Source organism: Acomys russatus, chromosome 24 (genome assembly GCF_903995435.1).
Source record: "Acomys russatus chromosome 24, mAcoRus1.1, whole genome shotgun sequence".
NCBI classification, from domain to species: domain Eukaryota; kingdom Metazoa; phylum Chordata; class Mammalia; order Rodentia; family Muridae; genus Acomys; species Acomys russatus.
This window is the reverse complement of record NC_067160.1, coordinates 578,743-604,341: the sequence shown is the minus strand read 5'-3', so window position 1 is coordinate 604,341 and position 25,599 is coordinate 578,743. Positions and strand designations below refer to the sequence as shown.

At 33.1% G+C, this 25,599-nt stretch overlaps 3 protein-coding genes and 1 pseudogene across 3 annotated transcripts; 3 read left to right on the top strand and 1 right to left on the bottom strand.

The window, feature by feature from the left end:
• Window positions 1–1,044: 1,044 nt before the first annotated feature.
• LOC127207360 (olfactory receptor 5W2-like) lies at window positions 1,045–1,914 on the top strand. The gene has a single exon (XM_051166758.1). The coding sequence runs from the start codon at window positions 1,045–1,047 to the stop codon at window positions 1,912–1,914; it is 870 nt and encodes a 289-aa protein (XP_051022715.1).
• Window positions 1,915–7,094: 5,180 nt separating this feature from the next.
• On the top strand, window positions 7,095–8,033 carry LOC127207350 (olfactory receptor 5W2-like). Its single transcript, XM_051166748.1, has one exon. It carries the CDS (start codon window positions 7,101–7,103, stop codon window positions 8,031–8,033), a length of 933 nt encoding a protein of 310 aa, XP_051022705.1. The 5' UTR covers window positions 7,095–7,100.
• Window positions 8,034–14,832: 6,799 nt separating this feature from the next.
• Window positions 14,833–15,767, top strand: LOC127207603 (olfactory receptor 5W2-like; annotated as a pseudogene).
• A 7,653-nt stretch (window positions 15,768–23,420) lies between these two features.
• Window positions 23,421–24,374, bottom strand: LOC127207516 (olfactory receptor 5I1-like). Its single transcript, XM_051166956.1, has one exon. It carries the CDS (start codon window positions 24,351–24,353, stop codon window positions 23,421–23,423), a length of 933 nt encoding a protein of 310 aa, XP_051022913.1. The 5' UTR covers window positions 24,354–24,374.
• Window positions 24,375–25,599: the final 1,225 nt, after the last annotated feature.

The following is a 25,599-nucleotide window of genomic DNA, read 5'->3' as shown; positions in this document are numbered from 1 at the left end:
GCAACTCTTGCTCATTTGATGATAATGGATTTTGTTAATTCACACTAACTGAAGTCTTTGTTGGTGTTTTCTGTTAGTGGCTTAACTCTAAAAATATTATGTGATAATTAAGTTTTATATCAACACCATGTAAGCAATAGACAATAATAAAAACAGTATTAAATATACGTCAATTCATATTTCCCACTCTCCATACATCATTTAAGAGTCCAACAAATGTAAATCCTTCACATATTAAAAGTCAAATATAAATATATCTTTAAAATTCATGTTCCTTTATTTCCCTTATAATTTAAATATTATTTTACTTAATAACTTGACACAATATAAATATTAATGTTAAGTAATAGATTTATCAGTTTTCTTTTAGGTTGTTTCTCTAATTGACCAGATTTTAATTGTTTGTCTCTATGCCATCCCTTGGAGCACATGACAGACCAATGAAAATAAACCATATTCTTAAATAAAAATCTGGTTTATTTCCTTTATTATCATATGCTGCAGGTTACATAGCATCAGAATAAAATGTTTTCACCAACCAGTGACATAGATTTCCACTTGTTTTTGAACTAAAAAAAATGTTCTCTCAACAAATTGTGAATTTGGAGAATTTGAATACTTATATTTATTATTTTGTTCAGGTGAATGCTTTCTAGCATGATAAAATATCTAACTTTTATTGCATAGTCTAGTAGCTTTATGGTTGTTCATTTATACACATACATTGAAGATTAAGTAAGATTTCAGTAAATTAGAAATATGTTTGCAAAATTAAGGGAAAGAGGTATCAAACATGTTAAAAAATATAAGTAGTTATGTTTTTCTCTGTTGTCTAGTTGCCACTTATCATAACAACTGAACCATCAGGCTATCAGATATATTGTTATAATAAATATCTTAAAGATCTACTTATGAGTAATGTGAATGAAATGATTTCTGAGGGAAAATCCAGAGAATAAATTATGTTCTTTTTTACAGATATTTTAGAATGCAGCCACCCAATTTTGGAATTATCATTTAAATTTTACATAAGAAGAATGAAGAATGGATAAAGTAAATTGCTCCTCTGTGGATGAATTCATTTTCTTGGGAATTACCAATAACCCTGGAAAAGAAGCAGCCCTGTTCACCACATTCCTACTTGTTTATCTCATTGCTTTTCTGGCCAATCTTGGGATGATCATTTTAATTAGAGTGGACTCACAGCTCCACACACCTATGTACTTTTTCCTCAGCAATCTCTCCTTCTGTGACCTCTGCTACTCCACAGCAATTGGACCCAAGATGCTGGTGAATCTCTTAGCTGAGGAGAAATCAATTCCTGTTGTTGGTTGTGCTCTGCGGTTCTTGACATTCTGTGTCTTTGCAGACTCTGAGTGTCTACTGCTAGCAGTAATGGCTTTTGATAGGTACCAGGTCATCAGCAGCCCCTTGCTCTACACAGTGAACATGTCCAGCAGGGTGTGTTCCATGCTCATGGCTGGGGTTTACCTGGTGGCAACAACAGATGGTTTGATACATACAACCTTGGCATTCTGTTTATGTTTCTGTGGTTCTAATGAGATCAATCACTTCCTCTGTGATTTACCTCCACTTTACATGCTTTCTTGCTCTGACATACAAGTCAATAAGCTGGCCTTATTTACTGTTTTTGGTTTCATTGAACTGAGCACCATCTCAGGAGTTTTGGTCTCTTATTGTTACATCATTTTATCAGTCCTGAAGATCCGTTCTGCTGAGGGGAGGTTCAAAGCTTTCTCCACCTGCACCTCCCATCTCACCACAGTGGCCATTTTCCAGGGAACTATGCTTTTCATGTATTTTCGGCCGAGTTCTTCTTATTCTCTGGATCAAGACAAAATGACTTCATTGTTCTACACTCTTGTGATCCCAATGTTGAATCCTGTTATTTAGAGCCTGAGGAACAAGGATGTGAAAGAGGCCCTCCAAAAACTGAAAATAAAATTGTGGTCCTAAAGAATTATATGCCATGTACATGTCCACTTATATATAATGCTTGGATTTTTACTGGGAAATTATAATTATGACATATATTAAAGCTCTGACCTATATTTTAAAACAGTAAAATGTGTATTTGTTCCAACATTGAAACACAATAAATGCAGTAGACCTCAAAATATTCCATGTTTGAGTATATATACACATAGCACTCATGAATATAAAATTTCCTGATTAATATAATTGATCATTTATTTTTATAGTAGTTTTGACTATACTGTTTAATGAATTATAGTAATCACACATTGTCTATTATTTGACCTATGTTTCAAGACAATTTCAAATATTTATTTCCTAGTATTTTTATATTATACTAGATGTTCCAGACTTCAATTGAACTTCAAGTTTTTATAATACATTTCAAAATAATAATGAAGTCAATAAATTACGAGCTGTCATCCAGGGCAATGGTTCTCAACCTTCTAATGCTGGGGCACTTTAACACAGTTCCTTATGTTGTGTGACCCACCAACTATATAATTATTCTTGTTGCTACTTCGTAATTATAACTTTGTTCTTGATATGAATTGTAATGTAAATATTTTGGAGACAGATGTTTGACTAATGCGTTGTTACCCAATTGGTTGAAAACCACTGATACAAAGGAAAGGGCTTAAATTCAATGTGCAGGAGAAAGGTTTTATTGACTGGAGCAGTAAAATTATGAATGTCGGAGATATGAACATATTGTAGACTGAAGGGTTGATAACTAGATATGGAAACAGGCTTTTAGCTTTGTAAGCCACACAGCCTTACTATATTATGATACAAAAATCAGTGACAGGTACTCTGCCATCAGTGGCACCCTCAGAGAAAAGTCACTGCATTTCAGCAGCATCTGCACGAAAAGGTCTTTGTAAGCAGAATTTTATGTATGTAAATTGCTGCAACTTATCATCTATTCACCACTGATGTTTGAGAACGAGACCAAGGTCTGTTCTCTAAAACCTCTTGAGAGTTTCAAGTCGTCCTGTATGAGGGACCCTAAGCGTCTGTTATCAGCTATGCAACACTGACCTTTCTGTGGTGAAACTTCCCTTCATCGGCTGTGCCTCCCTTCTTCTGTGTGATGGAAGTCCCCTCATTAACTATGTGTCACTTCTTGGAGGAAGATTTACCTTTCCTTTCTCGCTACGTGAGTCCCTCAATACAGATTCTGTTTCTTTGTTTATTTTGCCACTTAAAGTCAATTGTAATGTTATTCTTTTCCAAGGTAAATGTCTCCAAAATTCAATATTAAATATTTTTACTATAGTTCTAAGCATTTTATTCCTGAAGTTCAAAGCTCTATCATATTTGGACAATAAATATGAAAAAGGTAACAAAATTATATGCTAGATAACATGTTTACTATATGTTGGATGTTGGTAAAATTATTGGAGGACATATTATATATCATTTTCACACCCAAAAATGTTCAGATGTTCAGAATATATATGAAATTTTTGGACACTGTTCTGCTGTGTAATACACAATAAAGGTATTAATTTGGCTATAAAAAGGAGCATATATTTGCACATTACTTTTCTTTCTTTTCATTAGAAAGAACCATCTTTTAGTCTTAATATTTCAGAATTTTCCTTAGTAGTTTTGATTCATGCAAATTTAAATTTTATGCTAAATTTTGTTCTTTTTTCTTTTTACCTTTCTGTTTTTTATAATTTTTATTTAATATTTTACATATACATTTGTATTGTTACATTTATATACAATAAACTATCCACAGTAAGAAGAACCATGAAACAATCAGGAATTATATATATGTTACACTCATAGTGTTTTAGCTATTTGTGTTTGGCAGCCTTGAAGAAAACATCTTTCTTATACTTTCCATCTTGATGTATTCAATTATTTTGATAGTTTAAAGACTTTCTTGGAAAAGGCCATATCATATTTGAAAAGCCAAAGGCACAGAACATTGTTAATTGCACACTAATCAGTGAAGCTAAATGCCGTAGACCCTTAAAGCCTTTCTAGATGACAGTTTGATATACCTCATAACGACGTCTTACTATAAAAATAAAGCCTGAGAAGTGCTTCTTTATATTCAGCATGGCACATGGTAGTAAGACACAAAGAAGAAAAGTAACTAAGGATGATTTTTTAAAATAAAAATTTTTATGTTGTACCTCTGCAATGTTTTCTCAACTTGCCATTAATATTTTGACAATAGAATATGTGAATATGACTATCCTTTCTTGAAATTCTAACCCTCCAAATAATGGTGCTAGGAACTGAAATCCTTGAGAAATGATTAAATCAGAAGTGTAGAGCCCTTAGAAATTGGGGCTTTCCATAATAAAACATAATTGGGCCCATTAGTGGTCTTTCTACTTTAGAAAGATAGTAAAACCAAGCCCTCCAAATAAGAGAAAAAGATCCAATGCCCAATTTGGCAGTGGGTGGTCTGCAGACTTCCTATATTTTAACTGTGATAAATATTTTGTACTCAATGTACAGTAAATCATATTTTTTTCTTTTTGTACATATCCCTAAGTGTTAAATCAACAACATGCAGAAGGTATTATTAGAAATACATTGAAATATAAAGAAAAACTTAACATTTGTAAATTTTAATGCAATTGGCCTATATTTCTATTGTAGCATTTAAAAATAAACTTGAGCTTCTGGTGGTCCACATTTTTAAGTGAAATGACTGTGAGGTAAATAAGCTACAAAAGCATCAATCCCAAATGCCATGAGATAATCTTATTTTAAGCATTATATCTCTAGATATAATAATTTTAATTTTAAAACTCTATTTTGTGGAATTGATTTAGAGTATGTATGGCTGAAGTATAGGCTAAAAGATATAAATTTATGAATACATCAGAGTTGATGTCTGACATACTTTCATACATTACTAAGCACTTTTCTAAAGTATTCTATTGATTTATATATACCAGTGACTAGCTATGAGTGTCATCTTAACACAATAATACCAGAAACTATGTTGGCACAGTGAATGATGTAACTATCTTTCTGTATCTTAACTCTTCCTTCATCCTTGCTTCTGGAATGAGTAAATAAGGGAATAAAATTAGATGGCCTATAAATAATACACACTAAATGTCTATTTCAGATTTCTTTTACATTAAAAAATATGAAACATAAAATATTTATATGTGTTACATTTTTGTCTCTATGAATTATAATTTTACTGCCTGAAGGACTCATTCAAAAATAAAAAAGGTTGAAAATTGTGCTGTTCTGTGTCTGTGCCAAGAAATTACAGTTTCATCTCTCCACTTTTGACCTGAGATAGGTGTAGCAATTATGCTAATTAAGTTAGTTAACAAAGGTAAGTTAATAAAATATCAACCTTTGCTAAACTTGTTTCTTTATTCTCAGAGGGAAATTCACAACTAGGAATCTAATTAAACATTGAAAAATAACACAGAAGAGTCAAGGCAGAGTCCTCTCAGATTGAAATCCCTACAGTCACTGTATGAAAATAAAATGTCATCCACATAAATTCACATACCACTGATGAGGACAGAAACATCTAAGGTGGGTCTCTTTGTGAATATATTTAAATAATACAGGAAAATAGAGATACATTGATTTCAAAACATCATTATTAAATAACATGAAAGTAAATTTTGTACAGGCTTATCAGTTAAGTACAATATGCAAGGACGTTTCTTTTAAAATTGTTTGAGTTTTTATGACAACTTTTTTTTATGTTTGTTGTGTTTTGAATTGTTTTTGTTTTTTGTAAAATCCATAGTGGTGTTACCTATTTATCTGTTAGCAAAATTTTCAATATTGAAGTCACTTAAAAAGTTTTAGTATATGTTCAAATTTTGTTATTTAATAAAATGATGAAAATTAACACAAAAATTAATGTGTATTCATTCAGAACTTAAAGACAATATACTACATTTCAGTCTACAAAAAATTAAATGTTGAATCATCACAAAATTCCAATTACTAAACAACATACAGAAAAACAATTCCTAACATCCATATATAAATGAAAACAATGTATGAAACTGAATCATATGTATCTCAGAAATATCACTTATATATCCTCATTATCATTTTAATGAAAACATTAAATACTGTGTATATTGATCTATTGTTCTGTCTTTTACTTTTTATATGTGTATGCACATATATTCTTATGGCTAGTACACAAGGGTTTGCAGGTCCATGCGACTGTTTATACAGGCTAGAGAGTGCATCTCCTGTTGCGTATGAGTCTGAATTTCTGACTGAACACAGATATCACTATTTCCTTTAAAGTAACTGGCCTTTTTGCTTCAGTAGATTCTCCTTACCTCCTTAGTGCTAGGATGGCATACTGGCAAGCACGTAACCTGACACTACATGAGTCTTAGCTCTAATCCTTACAGTTCTGTGTCAGATATTTCACTCTGTTCTATTTTTCTAGCTTCTCTTCTAATTTTTAAACTGTGACATACTTTCCTTTCTATTGTAATGTAATCACAGGGAATTTATATTTCAGTATTAGATAAAATTTATGATGGGATTATAAAATTCCTAACATAAGAATGACATAAAGTGATGAATACATTTAAAACTAATATGACATTTTAGCAAAATGGTGCTATTAAATATAATCAGAAATAATTTTATTCAATAAATCATGTAGAAATGATCAATAGTCCTAAAATTAATATTTCTTGATTAAGGTGATAAATGTGATGGTTTTGACCCAAAAAAGATTCTTTTCTCTTCTGGCTCTTCTGGCTTACATTGGCATTCCTTAAATCTCAGTTTGAATCTGGACACAGAGTTTGTTCAAACATAATAGTAGTAACAATAGATAACTGATAATAGATAAATAGTAACAATAGATAATGTGTCAAGAAGAAACTGCTGAAATGCATGCGTCATAGAAACAAGGTGGTTCAACTCAAATTAGACATATTTTATGATAATTCCTCTTTTAAATAGCCTAGGCTGTTTTTGAAGATAAATAACTGTGGAATTAAATACAATTAGACTACATAATAATATTCAAAAATAAAAAATAAAAATAAATAATATTAAAACATTGGAAAATATCTAATCAGTCATTGTCTTGATCATTTAGAAACAGTTTATAAAGAAGAATGGAGGTTTGGAACTGCTCAGCCACCGAGTTCTTTTTCTTGGGAATTACCAATAACCCTGTGACCAAGGTGATTTTATTTACCATTTTTCTAATTGTTTATCTCATTATTCTTATTGAAAATCTTGGGATGATCATTTTGATCAGGATAGATCACCAGCTTCACATACCAATGTACTTCTTCCTCAGCCACCTCTCTTTCTCTGATGTCTGCTATTCCACTGCAGTTGGACCAAGGATGTTAATGGACCTGCTTGCCAGGAGCAGCAATTCAATTTCTTTTCTTGGCTGTGTTCTGCAGTTCTTCATCTTCTGCATCTTTACAGATGTGGAGTGTATGCTGCTGGCAATGATGGCCTTTGATCGGTACAAGGCAATCAGCAACCCCTTGTTGTATGCAGTAGACATGTCCAGTAAAGTCTGCTACCAGCTTCTGGCTGTGGTTTACTTAGTAGGTATTGTAGATGCTGTGGTCCACACCGCACTGACATTTCGCTTGTGTTTCTGTGGGTCCAATGAGATCAATCATTTCTTCTGTGATTTACCTCCTCTTTATCTCCTTTCTTGCTCTGACATCCAAGTTAATGAACTGGCCTTATTTACTGTTTTTGGTTTCATTGAACTAAGCACTATCTCAGGAGTTCTGGTCTCTTACTGTTACATCATTTTGTCAGTCCTGAAGATCCGTTCTGCTGAGGGGAGGTTCAAGGCTTTCTCCACCTGCACTTCCCATTTAACAGCAGTTGCAATTTTTCAAGGAACAATGTTATTCATGTATTTCCGGCCTAGTTCTTCTTATTCTTTAGATCAAGACAAAATGACCTCACTGTTTTACACCCTGGTGATTCCCGTGCTGAACCCTTTGATTTACAGTCTAAGGAACAAGGATGTGAAAGAAGCCCTTCAAAAACTGAAAACAAAATCTTGGTTCTAAGCAATTCCATCACATGCACATGACCAATTACTTAAAATGATTTTTTTTCTGTTAAATTATACTAACGACACATAGAAGTAATTTTTCTTTTTTTTTTTTTTAATTTTTTAAATTTTTATTTATTTATTTTTTTTATTAATTTATTCTTGTTACATCTCAATGTTTATCCCATCCCTTGTATCCTCCCATTCCTCCCCCCCCCCATTTTCCCATTATTCCCTTCCCCTATGACTGTTCCTGAGGGGGATTATGTCCCCCTATATATTCTCATAGGGTATCAAGTCTCTTCTTGGCTACTTGCTGTCCTTCCTCTGAGTGCCACCAGGTCTCCCCCTCCAGGGGACATGGTCAAATGTGAGGCACCAGAGTACGTGAGAAAGTCGTATCACACTCTCCACTCAACTGTGGAGAATATTCTGACCATTGGCTTTAAATGTAAGAAATTTTGTGTTTGTGCTATATGTTATTGAAATTAGATACAATATGCCTTTGGATGTATATATATCTCCATATGGACTTTCCCCATTCAGTTTTGCAAGACTATTTTTATTGTTCTTGTTCAGCTCATGTTAAAGCAGTATTTTAGGTAAAATTTTATGGGCATAGTCAGATTATACAGCTAAATATGTAACAATTGATGAGAAGGGGTCCTTGAATTTGAAAGGGTGCTGGAAGTATACTTGGAGGATTTTACAGGAACGAATAGGAAGAAGGAAATAATGTGATTATATTATAGTATCAAAAATAAAAATAATTACCATTCTAATTCATAGAATCCTGTATTAAGCTATTTTTTAATTGTCAAGAGTTAAAAAGGACACTAGCAAAATGACTCTCTATAATGAAATTATTGACTGTTATTCTATGATTCCTTTCAGAAAGCATCGCTTTCTTCCTTCTACATAGCCATATCTGGTTAAATATCAGTATCTATTGTTTGAAACCACCTACTTAAAGTAATATGTAATATTATTTTCTTTCTTGAGTAACTATATCTAATGTTTCAATGCAAACATTATTTGATGGAAGTCCAGCAGTTCAAAGCATTAACATAGTATGTTGAACATAAGAAGTAAAAACAAAGAAGAAATAATAGAAAATAAGATTCTAGCTATTATAACACTACTTGAGAATGTACTAGAAGTTTTTAAAATTAAAGTGTGGTGAGTCACAAAGAAACACACACACACACACACAGAGAGAGAGAGAGAGAGAGAGAGAGAGAGAGAGAGAGAGAGAGAGAGAGAGAGAGAGATATTCACACATACACCATACACATAAAATAAAAATCTTTTTTTTAATGTTATAATATTATTATGTTTTCCCTAAGCCTATGACCTATTTAATCTAAGATACTTTGCTACTTTTGCAGTGTCAAGCATTTTTTTTCTTGTACAAAATTTTCAAAGAACTAATAAAAATCATTTCTTTAAAACTCCCCATCCTCGTCTGTACTACCAGTGTCCTCTTCCTCTATGGCCTGGCAAGGCCACCAAAACACTATGAATATAACATTAATATAAATCCTGATTGTTTCATTGTTCTTGCTGTATGTACTTTATTGTATTTATGTGTGATAATATAAATGTATATGTAAAATCAGAAATACAATAAAACTATATTTTAAAAATACTCCACATCCTCATGGGGCACTCATTCCTTTGAATGAGAAGATGTTAAAAAGAGACAATATAAAATTTAAAAATTGAACTAATTTCAAGTGAAGAAATTTTGAGGCAGTAGACACCAATGTAACAGAAACTCAAGGTATAGATATTACATATTTTAATATATTGCTTACAAATTTTTGCGTAGAGGTCAATGTGTACAGGGCTTGCTGTACAAGAAGAAGGACACAACTTTGGATACCTAGAACCCACAAAACAAACATACAAAAAAAAAGTATATAAAATGTCTGTGAATACTTAAAGAATATACAAATCACAAGTGATTTTCAATCTTCTAAATTTATTATTTGACAATTTCATGTGGTTATAGTTATAATGTGCTTTGATCATACTCACTTCTCACTGATTTTTCCCCTCCCATACAGAAATTCTTCTTCCCAACGAAGTCCATTCCTATTCTATAGTCTTGCTGTGATTTGCTGACTTTAAATTAGAGTTTCACGAATGATCTTTGGTGGGAGTATATTTATTAGATTGTGAGAATAGTTAGTGTCTATATAATAAAAGAAAATGATTCCCAGTCTCCTAGAATCCATTAAATAACAATATTTCTTGGTGGAAGGGTGAAGAATCACTCATTCCATGAAGAAATGTTGAATATTCCAGTCGTGTTCATTTAATAAATGACATGTCATATCCAGAAGACATCATTTCATGTACTTCTTCCCATATGTGTTGCTCATACATTTTTCTGTGAGATTTCCTAAAACTCAGGGCTCAATTTAGAGCTAGGACCTCAACAGTCCTTTTTGTTCATCTGTATGTCCATAGATGAATCTGTGGACTAATTATTGCCTACTGAAAACAAAGCTTCTCCAACCAGGGCTTTGAGTAGCATAAATCCACTTGTATAAACGTAAATGTTTAGAAGACAGTTCAATACCACATGTATTTAGCAAAATAATAGTAGTTAATTCCACAAGACCTATAATCTCCCTAGCCATTAAAGTATTTTTTGTTTTGTTTTGTTTCATTTTGTTTTCAAGATTTATTATATAGGCAGGGTAGGGCACAAGACAAATCCGAAAAAGCATTAGGTTACCCTATAACATTGATGATTCTGCTCCATGAAAAGGCCTGGCATGTTTGTCAAGTTGGTATTGTAACTAACAGTCCTCACAGCAAGATAAGACTATTGCTGACTTTCCTCCCGGAAGAAGACTGCATAGCCCCTTCAAGCACTATGAAAGCTATGCATCCGGAAGGATGCTTCCAGCTGGGTTCTACCATCACTTAATAAATCTATGTTCTGGAAGCATGTTGCCTTCAGAAATAGGGTTTTACTGTCTTGTTAATAAAACCAATAACCTGTTTTTAGGGTATCTGTTATTCTTCCTGATTAAGAAAAGTCTCAAAGGGACATATCCTATACTAAGCACTAAAATACTCCTTTGTTTAGTGAGAATAGTATTTTTTCTTCATGAAGAGGGTTTTCATTCAAATACTTTTTAAAGATATAGCCTTAAATTATATTACAAAACAGTTTCTGTGTGTTTTTACTGTTGTCATTCGTTGTAAAGTTCACAGATCATCTACGTATATCATTCAGATTTGCCTTTTCACATTTAATCTACACAAATTATCTGATTGCTTAATCCTTGAATCTTCTCTTGAGAAAACATGGAGACAGACACATGTTTGCTATACCATATTATATACAAAGATGTTTTTAAAGTATATGTTAAAAATTAAAAGAATTAAGAAAAATAAGAAGAAATACTTGTTATCTTGAGTTTCTAGAAGCCCATGTGAAATGCCATGGCGTGGTGGAACTTCAAATAATAGTGAAGCTTCTATGTTCATTACAAAGTAATTCTGGAGTATTTTTAATTGATATGTGGTTCTGCATGAGTTTCAATCTATGTAATGTTTCTGAGCCCATCCCCCTTCATCCACACATGCCTGACAAACCTGTTAATTCATAAATTACAATTAATATCTTCATATCTTGAGATCCTAACTCACAAAAACATGGTAGTATGAAGTGATGTCCTTGATAAATGTTTCTTTTTAAGTAAAGACCCTGCAGTAATTGGTTCTTTCTCAATATAAAAGGACAAAATAACCTGTAATCTCTGTAAACCAGACAATAAGAGTGCACTGATCATTGAAGTAGTATGTTCTTGGTTCCATATGTCCCACATATGGATAATGAGATAAATTTGTTGCTCTGAGTAAGTCTGTTAGCATACAGACTTTCTATAAATATCAAGTCAAACAACATGTCAGAAATCCTCATACGAAACGTTTTGTAACGTAAGCAAACTGGGAGAGCACTGAGCTGCCTATAAATAAAGTGTGCGCATTTCTGTACATTTTTGTAATCTTCACCTTTTCCAAACCTACTTTATTTGGGGTTCTTTTAATGCCTATACCTCCTGTCCAACCCACCGACACCAGATAGGAGAGAAAGGAGGTTTATCTGAACAGAAGTAGACTTTGTTTAATTCAGTTCCTGGGAGCAATTCCCCTGGTGTAGTCGGCAGGCTTTCAGCAGACCAGCAATTCCACCAAAGTTGCTGCTGGAACCTGGAACAGCAGCTGGACCCAGAGGCTCAAAGCATATTCTGGAGCAATCCTCTCTTGGAGTGTCTTGAAGTGGAGCAATGAACAGCCAAATAATACCAAGACCAAAATATCCCCAGCATGCTGTTTTGGACATATATACACATATATATACACATGTATATATATACATGTCCTCTCAGAGTTTGTACTAGGATGATTTTCAGTTGGCAAAAACCAAGCCCCACACAAGGTGGTTCAACCTCCAAATGGATAAACATCACCTGCTCTCTCCCAAGTCTGTTCCCCATACCACACTTGGGATCCAAACAAAAAACATGTTTACATCCATTACATATCCCACACTTTGAATCAAACAAAAACACGTTTATATCCACTACTCATTTCTCTGTCTTTTTCTCTTACTGTGATTAAAGACTATTTTAAAGGTCATATGAACTCGTATTTTTAGGTTAAAGTGACTGTAAATTAGGTAGAAAGCAACCAAGGTTGTATAAGATGATGAACAAAATTAATATAAACTGATCTAAATTGAAACTATTACCCCTATAAATGTATAGGTTTGACATTTCAGTGTGTGGAGTCACTTGAAAATATTTATGACTGAAATAAAAGCTTTGGAAAATAACTAGACTTGTGCATACATTAAAGTTCTTGTTTTACACTGAATCTTCAAATGCAATTCTCATCAATTCCCTAGTTTTACTATCTCTAAATTACACTTGTGTTTACCAGTGTCTAGTGACAAATATCTGAGTATTGTAGCCCTAATGACTGTGTTGACAGATTTTGTGATATAATTATCTATCAATATCTTAAACCATGTACCTGTCCTTGTTACTGGAGCACCTAAATAAAATAATGAAAAAAGTTGACATATTATTCAGCCAAAAATAATATATGTCTACTTTAATATCTTAATATACAAGTAGGATTTAATGCACTTTATGTACTATAGTTTTATCCATAGATTAGTATTGTAATACCTCAAAAAATTATAGTTTTGAAAGAGTGTATTTCTGTCTTTGTTCAAAAGAACTGTGATGTTTTGTAACCTTTATTTGACCTGAAGTAAATATATCATTGGTGCTAATTAAGCCATACAGTACATGCGGAAACTTATAATTTCAACTTTTGCTGAAGATGTTGTAGTATCCCAGGGGAGAAGTATCATCAAGAAATCTAATTAACCAGTGATGAATAAAGGAGAGTATTAAAGACAGAGGTTTACCATATTTAAGTCCCAGCAGCCTCAGACTGAAAATAAAATGTTATCTACATATAGTTCATGTGTCACTGATGAGAATAGAAAGTCTCATCTCAGGTATATTAGTTTCTTCTTCTTCCTTCCTTTCCTACTACCTCTCTTCCTTAATTTCTTTTAGTTATTAATCATTTATCTGTGTTTAAATAATGTAGCTTTTCTTTGCTAAATGTTGTCATTAGGGAATGTGTAAGTGAAAAACTTATGCCGGTAAACATAAATTACAATGTAACAAGCAATGACATTTTCTTGCTAATACTATGTGAGTTTGAATTACTTCACTTGTTATTTGTATAAACCCTTTAAGGAGAATTTATGCATTTATGTTTTAATCATATGCAATTAGAAAATCATGTTTATACTTTCTACATTGATGATATATATGCAATTTATGTTTTAATAAATAATAATACAGTTAAGAATCCAAATAGTCATACATTTATTAGTTACATTATATGTGGAAAGAATATTATATAAGTGTAGAATAAGTAAGAGTCAGACTTCAACATACATTCCAATATTTTAATATCAAAAAGCAGACACACTGATAGGAGTCGTGTGACATACATATATGCACATATGAATACAAACATAAAAAAGAGCACTAGACACTTGTACTTCAGAAACAGTTATCTCATCATTCCATTTGCATTTTAACAACAAATAGAAGTTTAAAACTAGTGAGAAGCCACTTTATTAAGAAGAATTGGGTGTTCTGTGTTGTTTGATATCATGTCTTCCACTTCTCAAATGTTTCATCATTTATCATTTGGAAGCTCATAAATTTAACAAACGTATTATAAAAATTCTGCAAAAACAAGAGGCAATTGTTAGAACATTTCTTCAAAATATACTTAATTATTAAATATACCTTGACAGTAATATATCATTAGATAATTTTCATTTATTAATGTAAATTAATATATTCTCTAGGCAATAAATGTGCTCTTTTGATCAAACAAATGAGTTTTGCATCTGTATATCTTCTTACATACTCCTTTGTGTTATTTTTTGTACCACTTTGAACCTGTGTCAATATTTAAATAATTCAAACTTGGTTCCATAGAGTGGGTAAGATTGGTCAAGATAAATCACTTACATCATGACCTATGCACAATTTAGAAACAAATATTGACAACTTACATTAGACGTTTTATAATAATGTCTCTTTGAAAGTAATATTTTCCTGTATTGTTTCCCAATGACAAAACAGTATCCAGGAAAAATATTATTACATTTCATGAAAATATTTTGACATATAAAAAAACAAACCCTAAATTATTCTTTGAATATTTGGAGACAGTTTATAAAAAACAGAAGAATGGAAGTTGGAAACTGCTCAGCCACTGAGTTTATTCTCTTGGGAATTACCAATGACCCTGTGATCAAGGTGATTTTATTTACCATTTTTCTAATTGTTTACTTCCTTATTCTTATTGAAAATCTTGGAATGATCCTTTTGATCAGGATGGATCCCCAGCTTCACACACCGATGTACTTTTTCCTCAGCCACCTCTCTTTCTCTGACTTCTGCTGTTCCACTGCAGTTGGGCCCTAGATGCTGATGGGCCTTATGACCAAGAACAATTCAGTTCCATTTATTGGCTGTGCTGTGCAGTTCTGTTCTTTATCTTCTGCATTTTTACAGACACTGAGTGTGTGCTGCTGGCAGTGATGGCTTTTGATTGATATAAGGCCATGAGCAACCCCTTGCTGTATTCAGTAGATATGTCCAGAAAGGTGTGCTACCAGCTCCTGGCTGTGTTTTATTTGGTTGGAATGATACATGCTTTGACACATACAATATTGACATTTCACTTGTGTTTCTGTGGGTCCAATGAAATCAACCATTTCTTCTGTGATGTCCCTTCTCTTCTCTTACTGTCTTGCTCAGATATAGAGGTCAATGAGCTAGTCATATTCATCCTATTCGGGTCTATTGAGCTGAGCACCATCTCAGGAGGCCTTGTCTCTTACTGCTACATCATCTCATCAGTCTTGAAGATCCATTCTGATGGACGAGTCAAAGCTTTTTCTACCTGTACCTCTCATCTAACTGCTGTTGCAATTTTCCAGGGAACAATGCTCTTCATGTATTTCCGGCCAAGTTCAGCTTATTCCTTGGATCAAGACAAATTACCTTTGTTGTTTTATACTCTTGTGATTCCCATGCTCAACCCACTGATTTACAGCCTTAGAAACAAGGATGTTAAAGCAAGTGTAAAAAAGTCCTTGAAAAGTAGAATTTCAACTTAATTAAGTAGGTACATGTCACATATCCATACATATTTCAATATAAACACATAAGTAGATATTCTTGATTCTTCAAATCAATATTACATAAGATAAGCCACAAATAGCTGTTCACATTAATACATATTTTACTAACAGCTTTGTACAAATAATTTGAAGTTTTAAAGAATATTCTGTATTTCTTTACATTATATATGTATATATATATATATATATATGTGTGTGTGTGTGATGTTTTCTTTAAAAATTTAATACTATTAATTTGAAAGGAAGAGAAAATATATACATACATACACTTCAGACCTATACACCAAGAAGGGAGCAGTGGAGGATCATAGGTAGAATGACGGACTTCAGGTGCAAAAGCTGGAACCACAGATGCTGAACTGCCCAGATAAGTAAAAGTATAAAAAAGAAAAGTCAGATATGTAATGAAAAAGCAGCAAAAATCCTGGAGCTTTCATTTCCTCAGAGTTACTGACATTAAATATTTATATGCTACTTTCAACAAACTTATGTCATCTATTGGAAAGGGCTGCTTAAATATTTTATACAATCCTTATTCATTTTTGTTATTTTATCTTAGTTTTTAAAAGTAGAAATGAAACAGAATAATTTTGACTTGAAATAAAAATTCATCTGACTAAGGTCAAAAATACTACAACTACATAATTGAAAACAAGCAGAAATGGTTTTGGCATTGCTCCATTCACACTGGTGAATATTTTAGGTTATCAATGAGACAACCGTGCTGACTTTGTTATTGTAACACATGGCCCTTGACATCACATGTAGCCTACACTTTTAAAAATATAGGATCAATTAAAGTACAACAAGGAAAAAATAAGGAAATGAAAGGCAAGGAACACCGGTTTGTCCAACCTGAATAAAAACTCTCTACTTGTAGCATCTCATCAATCTCTCTTGCCTCTCCCAGTCCTGATTAAACACACATTTCTAAATAATCTTCAGTAAATACACTTCTCTGAGTACATGCTCTATCGATTTTTAAACTTGCCCTTTCAGTACAGAATGCCAATGCTCCTGGCTCAAAATCGGAAATGATGTTAATCATATAAATATCACTCCATCATCTGAATTGTAGATAAGACATTAAATAGAAAAAAAACATGTAATTTATTTGTGACTAAAGTATACCAAGAATGATTGTTTTAAATAAAAACTTTAGTGATGACATGTACTTTGAATATGTATTTATGGTTTGGTTGGTTGGTTGGTTGGTTGGTTGGTTGGTTGGTTGGTTGGTTTTATGAGACAGTACTTCTGAATGTAACATCCAGGCTGTCTTGGAACTCTGTTAAACCAATTGGCCTCAAATTCATAAGGATCTGCTTTCCTTTTACTCCTGAGTACTGGGATTAAAGGTATGAGCCACCAACCACCCAGCTTACTTTATGGTTTAAAAAGATATATGGAATGGTTATAGTTTGTAAGACATTCACTATAAAGAGAATACATATTAATTGTATAAAAAGCATTCATCTGTGGCCACTTTGGATAAGCCATAGGAATATACATGATTTTAATGCTTTTGCTTGACCTTGTAATCACATCAAATAAGTACGTACTGAGACAACAGGATTTTGATAATAACAAAAATGGATATTAAGTTATATATATGTATGTATGTATGTAAAAGTAAGAGATAAGTTGGAAAGATTTGCACATCTTTGAATTTTAGTAGCTAAAGGTAAAAAAAAAAAAATCAAATGGTAACATCATTTAGAAGATTACTTGCCTATACAGGAATTTGATAGACATCACCTGTGAACTGTTGGAGCATGTGAAAAGGCAAATCCTGCTGACCCAAAGCAGCAGGATCTCCATGACACAGAACAAACATCAAGATAACCAGAAAGATTCTGGGTGAGGATCTCATATTGATGTTGTAACAGAAACTAGAGATTTTTAAATTTTATTAATTAATTAATTATTTAATTTACTTATGGTTATTTGAGACAGGTGTTCTCTGTGTAGCCTTGACTGTCCTGGACTCACTTTGTAGACCAGGCTGGCCTCAAATTCACAGCGATCCACCTGCCTCTGCCTCCCAAGTGCTGGGATTAAAGGAATGCTCCACCACTGTCTGGCTATTTATTTACTTATTTATTTGGCATATACATTTATATTATTACACATGACTAGAAAAATTACATACAACAAGAAGAACCACGAAACAGTCAGGGCTCATATGAATGTTATATTCAAGGTATTTTGGTTAATTGCATTTGGCAATTAACCTTGTATGAAACATCTTTCCTATCTTGGTGAGTCTAAAATTCTGATGAGAATCAATATCTATCTTCGCTCATCTCTGCCAACTCAAAAACAATGTCTATACCTAAAAACACTTGGGGCTGGAACCTGAAGGATGCAGAATGTCAGAGTCCTGCGTGCTGAGAGGAGTGAATCCTGTCAGGTCTGACCCAGGTTCACTGGCTGGTTCTTTTGTTTTGCAAACATATAAATTCTCGTAAGCATTATACAGTCCTAAAATTATAAATATATGAGCTGTAGATGCACAGAAAAACTAAGGCTTGTTCTTTGCTCTTAGTATGAGCAAAAGAAAGACATCTGCTCATCTTCCCTCAAGCCATATGAAGAATTGCCTCTAATACTGGAAACCAGAGATTTTTAATCAGACCAGCGATTCATTGCAGTGACCATCTCCAAGAGAAGACGTGTGGACAGAGGGACATACTGTGGGACACTATGACCTTCTATAGTATCCACAAAGAAATGTTTCTATATTTTCTTGCTTCTTGTTATTGCTGTTGTTTTTTTTTTTGTTTGTTTGTTTGTTTGTTTTGTGTATGTGTGCTTCCTTTTGGTGTGGGAGGTTGCAAAGCAAATATGAGAGGACATGAAAATGAACTGTACTTGACTGCATGATATAAACTGTGAACCTCATAAAGATCCAATAAAAGTTTAAAAATTGTCCTTACACTATTTTTTTTTAGAAAAAAATAGTTAAATGCAACAGGGTTGGATATCACAAGGATTTATTTAATATGATTTGTTCACTTCAATAAACAACCTACTATTTCATTCTGTAGTTCTCTATTTTTCATACACATCCAGGAGAGCAAGTACTAGAAAGTAGAATGTTCTTCAGCGTCCATCAGGTAGTCTAGGGTCCACCTGGTGGCAGTTGGGTTGGTCCAGGTGCTGCTTGCTTCCAGACAAAACTGATGGACCCATTTCTCTCAGGAATGGCTAAGGCATGTTAGGGTAAGAGCAGCTACACACAGAGAGAAATGACTGTTAAAGCATATACTCTATTCAGAATGGACTCTAGAAGGAGGGGACCTTGATGTTCCACATCTAGTTGTGAAGATAATAGAAGCTACTGGCTGCTTTTGCCTCACTGCCCTCACCATAAATGTATGTTCAGCAAATTATAATTTAGTAGGTTACAACAAAAGGATACATAAAGCTGTAAGTGAGGTTGGACACATGTTAGGTCTTTCAGAAGTTACTAAAACTAATCAGTTTTTAACACTGTATGTCTTCCCATTTTCTGGGCTTAAAAGCAACAAGGAAGCAAACCCCATGGCATGGTAGGATAGTTCCTTAGGGAAGGTTAGATGCTGTCAGAGTAGAGTATGGAAAGCTATATCCTGAGAAAGGGAAGCATGGAATAAATGGTGAGTTTAATTAATAAGAAATGACCCATGATGACTATAAACAATCTATACATGCAAAAGAGAATTAACAAAGCTCTAGGGTAACAAGCTTTATTTGGTTAGCATGGTTAGAAAATATAGGCAATCACATCATATTGAACTTTGCTTTATTCTTTTCTAGAAGTATGCACAAGATATTTCTGTATAATGATCATCATACAAAAATGTAGTACATAACATTAAATTATCATAGAAATCAGTTTCTGAAGTGCATAGAGTCATTTAATGTTGTATAATGTGTGTGATAGCTCTTTAGAGATCTAGAGGAAAGATCCATTACAGCAAAAACAAAATAGCCACAGTCTTAGCCGCATTTCAGAAGAAATGTGAGCCTTCCTAAAGTATTAAGGACTTGAACACTAAGTGTTCATAATGTGCCTTGAACATCATATCTTCTGCTTACATCATTCACATACAGGCAAATGACACTTTAAAACTGACCAGTTGGAATTAATGCACATGATAACACAATAATTTAAAAAAAAAACAAAATACACAGCAGACTTTTAATAATAGCTGCATATCTGCTTTGTACCTATACAGTGTGACGTACATTTATGGCTCCATTTCCAAACTTTTGATCTGTGAATGCTCTTTAGGAAGATCATTTATTCATGTTTTTCTTCATAACTATATGGATATATATCAGGTTTATATTTTATATACCATTAAAATGTAGCCTTGTTTTCTGAATAATTTACTCTTGCTCATTTGATATAACAACTGGCACCACTAAGCTACATAGGGATAGAAATCATTGACTGATGGTAATTGAAGATATGACCTTGGCTATATTAAACTGGTGCATAACACTGAGCCACACACCTGAATTAAAAATGATCACCTTTTCTAGAAAAATGTCTCCTTTGTGTGTGGACTACACTGCCAGTATGAATTTCTAGATGTTGAACCATATGATTATAATGACTTGTTCCTTAAGAACTAATTTGTAAAAATCTGAGACCAGGAGCAGTGTTGGGGATAATAAGGGTGGTTCAATCAAGTTCTGAACCCTGAGGTACACAGATATTCTTCCATGAAGACACCAAAATTTTTTTCATATTGTCAGGATTCCAGCATTTTTCTTGTCCATTTCATTTGTAATTCAACTAAACATTACAAGAAGGAAAAGAAATTGTCCTTTGGGGCAGATTCAGGTTCAAATTTGTATTTTATTATTTATTTGTGGCCATAGTGAATGCTCATGGATATAAAATCTTAAACATGGACTTAATGTAAACATTTTAGAAAATAATATGCAATATTATTCAAAATAATGTTTACTACCACTGCAAGCAACATATGAAGGGTTAAGTCCTCAGTATTTAAAGGAAAGATGGTAATATTCCTCTCATCTTGTCATGAAACACAGACTTGAGTCTCAATCCCTATTCTCTTAAAATCCTTTCCTCTAGTTGGCCACAATTAAACCATAACTTCTAGCCTCAGAACACATATGCACATCTGTACAGCATCTACCTATGGAGTTTTGACACCTGCAGTCATGAGTAGAACTTTGCATAAAAATGCATGTGGTTACCCATGCAATCCAGCACACATCCCTCCCGAGGCAAGATGCTTTAGCTACTATGATCTCTAAGTACCAGAGTCCACATTCCAAAAGATACTTGAGTAATGAAACCTAAAATAGCATATTTTATATTAGATTATATAGTGCTTGCCTAAGGGGAAGGTTGGAATGCCACACTTACCTGCCTGGAAAGAATAATGATCTATCAGGCACTTCAAAGAATATTTACTTTTAGCTAGTCAAGCAGAAATATTTACTGCATTCAATATTAAGGTGCCAACCTTTCCTCGCTTTTTAAAGTCTGTGTTATCTAGCCTTCTATTATATTACAGATATATATGGAAAGAGTACTTTTATAAAGTATTGAATAATTTAGTGAATAGAACTCGGGCATAGAATCAGAACTCATTACACATTTGTAGTGTCATGACTCTTTGCATTTAATATATCCTCTTTATTTACCTCATGTTTGTCTTGTTTGTTTTCTGTTATTCCTGAAAAGCTTTCTGTATTTTCCCTAAAACCAGAGAAATAAGACAACATCTACCACTCTTTGATTCTAGTTCCTATTTGCTCCCTCACAAATACCCTTAATAATTTTATTACAATAATTAGAGATCATGAGATGTCAAGACCACATGATCATTGAAAATATATATTTCAACAAAAATTGAAGCTATTTAACGTGTATAAATTTTCATACAATCTGTATGTTATTACTTAAGGAAACAACCTATTGGGTAATATATTAAAAATACACTTGTGTGGAAAGGACCACTCTTAGGAATTAAGTAAAAACATTATAAGAGAAAAATTCACACTTTTGAATGTCAGAGTTGTACAAACTTAACCAAAAGCAACCACTTATAAACTAATATTTATGGTATTAAAACAAAAAACTCACTCAGCTTATACACTAAGACAGAATCTGTAATCAACTACATGGGATCATTTAGTAAGTAGGAGTTAATAACTATGGAAGTGAGACAGAACATAGCACAACTACAATACAAAATAGAAAAGGTGGACTACTTAAGTCATCAAAAAAAAAAAAAAAAGAAATAAAAATCCTTACATACATCATTCAATTGAGATTTAAAACACAAATTATCTTTTGCAATCAAACTTGTATTCAGAAAAAGAGTAAAGGTTAATATTTGAGAAATTCAAAATTAGTTCTATTTGAACAAGTAAATAAGTTTATCTTATTTGTGATTCAAAATGAAAGAAGAAAATATAAAGAAAATTCATTTTATTTTATACTAAGGTAACTATTATGATACAACAAACATCATGCTCCAGTAGAGGGTCACAGATTTTATCAGTCAAAAATAATAATTACACAAAGCTGAGTAGAGTGAAGTGGGTTGAATCTGCTAAGAGCTGGGGGAGAGAATAAACTGAATCCAACCACATTATACCATATTCTCAATTAAATACTAAAAAAAAAGTTTTATCCCTTATTGAGAATTGTGGAGAAAAGTTAGAGTAAAAGTCAATGAGATTCAATGAAAAGTCAATCTTACATGAATTAAATACTAAATGTAACAACTTAAAAAATAAATTGATAAAAGAAGATCATTCCATCTTCTCACGTCATCTTCAATCTCTTTCTTCGGCATTTTGATTTTTTTTTTTCAAACAAGTCCTTTATTTGCTTGGTTAGAGTAATTCCTAAATATTTTATATTGCTTGTGGCTAACATGAAGGTGTAGTTTTCCTAATTTCTTCCTCGGCATGATTGTCATTTGTATGTAGAAAGGCTACTGACTCTTTTGAGTTAATTTTGTATCCAGCCAATTTGCTGAAGGTGTTTATCAGCTGTAGGTGTCCTCTGGTGGAATTTTGGGGGTCACTTATATACACTATTATATCATCTTCAAATAGGGATAATTTGACTTCCTCCTTTCTCATTTGGATCCCCTTGATCTCCTTTTGTTGTCTTATTGCTCTAGCTAGAACTTCTAGTACTATATTGAAGAGATATGGAGAGACGAAGGATAGCAGGCTACCAAGAAGAGACTTGATACCCTATGAGCATACACAGAGGGAGGAGGTCTCCCTCAGTCACAGTCATAGGGGAGGGGAATAAGGGGGAAATGGGAGGGAGGGAGGAATGAGAGGATACAAGGGATGGGATAACAATTGAGATGTAATATGAATAAATTAATAAATATGTTTAAAAAATAAAATAAAGTGAGAGAGATAAGTAAGGGAGATGCCAATTTCAGTGTCATGTTCTGGAGTTGTTTTTTGTTGTTGTTTGTTGTTGTTTGTTTGTTTGATTGATTTTTTTTTAACCTAGACTTCAGTTATCCATTTCATTGGGAAAGTAACATATTCAACTGACTTTCCAAATGTTAGAAGAAAAAAGCAATAGAAAAGAAATTGCTAAAATTGTGAGGTCCACTTTTAGCCTTAAGAAAATAATTTTTTGCTAATAATTTTTCCAAAAGCAATTTTCACATCTTTGTTTCTGAGACTATATATCAACGGGTTAAGCATGGGTATAATCAAAGTATAGAACACAGAGGTCATTTTGTCAATATCCATTGAATGCCCTGTACTAGGGCGTAAATAAATAAAAATCAGGGTCCCATGATAAATAGTAACTACTGCCAGATGAGAAGCACAAGTAGAAAACCCTTTCTTTCTTCCCTCTGCAGAGCCTATTTTAAGGATGGCTGCTATAATGTATGTGTATGAAAGGAGAACAGCAAGAAGACAGACAGCTTCCACCAAACTCGCAAAGACCACCAAAATGATGTCATGTGTGTAGGTATCAGAACAGGACAGAGAGAAGAGTGGAGAGATGTCACAGAAGAAATGGTTAATTTCTCTGGAGCAGAATGACAACTGGAAAGTATTAGTCGTGTGGATTATTGAACTCATAGTCCCCCCTAAGAATGCTCCAATTGCTAACTGAGTGCAGACTCTCTTAGACATAACTACAGTATAAAGCAGAGGGTTACAGATTGCAATGTACCTGTCATAAGCCATGACAGCCAAAAGGAAAGATTCTGTGTCAACCAAGGAGCAGAAAAAATACAACTGTGTAGCACAGCCATTGTAAGAAATGACCTTCTTGTCAGACATCAGATCCACAAGTAACTTGGGGGCAATGACAGAAGAGTAGCATGCATCTATGAAGGACAGCATACAGAGGAAAAAGTACATGGGAATGTGTAAATTAGAACTGACTGTGATCAATAAGATCATCCCAATATTCCCTGTCAGAGTAACAGAGTAGATGGAGAAGAACACAGCAAATAGAAAACTCTGGAGCTCTGGATGATCACTGAATCCCAACAGAAAGAACTCAGTCTTCACAGTGCTGTTCTCCAGATTCATTATTCGTAGCAGTTTTGATTTCTGTAGTCAAGGTAGAATAAAACGTGAATAAATAAATAAATTAATTAAGTTATAAAACACCAGGAAAGTGATTTGTGATCTCTCTCATGCTAATAGAGTAAGAATAATATGCATTAAATCAATACATTATTAATGTTGACACTTACTATGTCATTTATAATACGTCTTCTGGTGTACATGCTTCATGTTCACCACTTGTGGTCCCTGAATATGGAGCCATTTTACCTTTAATTGCAATGGCCCTTTATTATCATTGTAAAAGGATTACTTTGCTCTGTGTGTAATTTTGCAAACAAATTTGTGTTTTTTTCTGTATTTTTGTCTCATAAATTGCTATAGTAGGTAAGAGTATCTCATTTTCAGAAGAGTCTTTGTCATGAAAGGAGTAGAAGGACTATTTTTACTTTAAAATGTGGTTTCCAAGCTAGTAACAAGGGATATTCTCAGAGTTGTTCAACTGCCCAGAAAAGATATAATTAATAATAACAACAACAATAATCATAATAGTAATAATAAATAAAAGCAAAGAACCATGCAACAGTGATGCCCAGTTCTTTCCCTCAGAAGCTAAGCAATGTATTGAGAGACACCCATCCACCATGTTTGACATTCATCATCTATAATCTGAGAATGAGGGCACATTTCTTAATAGATGCAAAATAAACATGGTTTCTTCCACAGCATTGTGAAACTCCCAGTGGACCTATGCATCTATGAAAATCAGCATACAGAGGAAAACATCACTGGCATTATCATTCTGAAGAAAGAGGTTAAAAAAAATGTGTGTCAACATCATATGCAAAGTTAAGTGACATATTGGTCTGTATTGTCACAGAAAAGCCTTCTCTTTGCCTATGGGACTTTTTAACAGAGACTATTTCTTCTAACTACTAAATTGCCAGTGGAAAACCTCAGTTTTATAGAAAAAATTAAGTCTGATAGTCTTTCAAAGTTGTTTCATGTTTCAAGATTGAAAACATAATGAATAAAAATTAAAATATAATATTGAGAAGGAAATGAGCAAAAGCAATCAAAGTTCTAATGAGTCATAAAAGAAGACAAGTAACTTGTTCTATAAAAATGGTAAGTAAGAAGGGAGCATTTTCGAAGGAGACCAATAAAAATGCATCTAGTTATCTATAGTTCCACATACTAAATGCCACACTTATTTCACAAATTCTTTTTGAATGCAACAATCTCTCCCGCTGGCCTATTATGTGCTTCT

Excerpts from the sequence above, each read along its gene's own strand:
- LOC127207360 (XM_051166758.1), top strand. The coding sequence starts at position 1,045 with ATGGATAAAGTAAATTGCTCCTCTGTGGATGAATTCATTTTCTTGGGA.
- LOC127207350 (XM_051166748.1), top strand. The coding sequence starts at position 7,101 with ATGGAGGTTTGGAACTGCTCAGCCACCGAGTTCTTTTTCTTGGGAATT.
- LOC127207516 (XM_051166956.1), bottom strand. The coding sequence starts at position 24,353 with ATGAATCTGGAGAACAGCACTGTGAAGACTGAGTTCTTTCTGTTGGGA.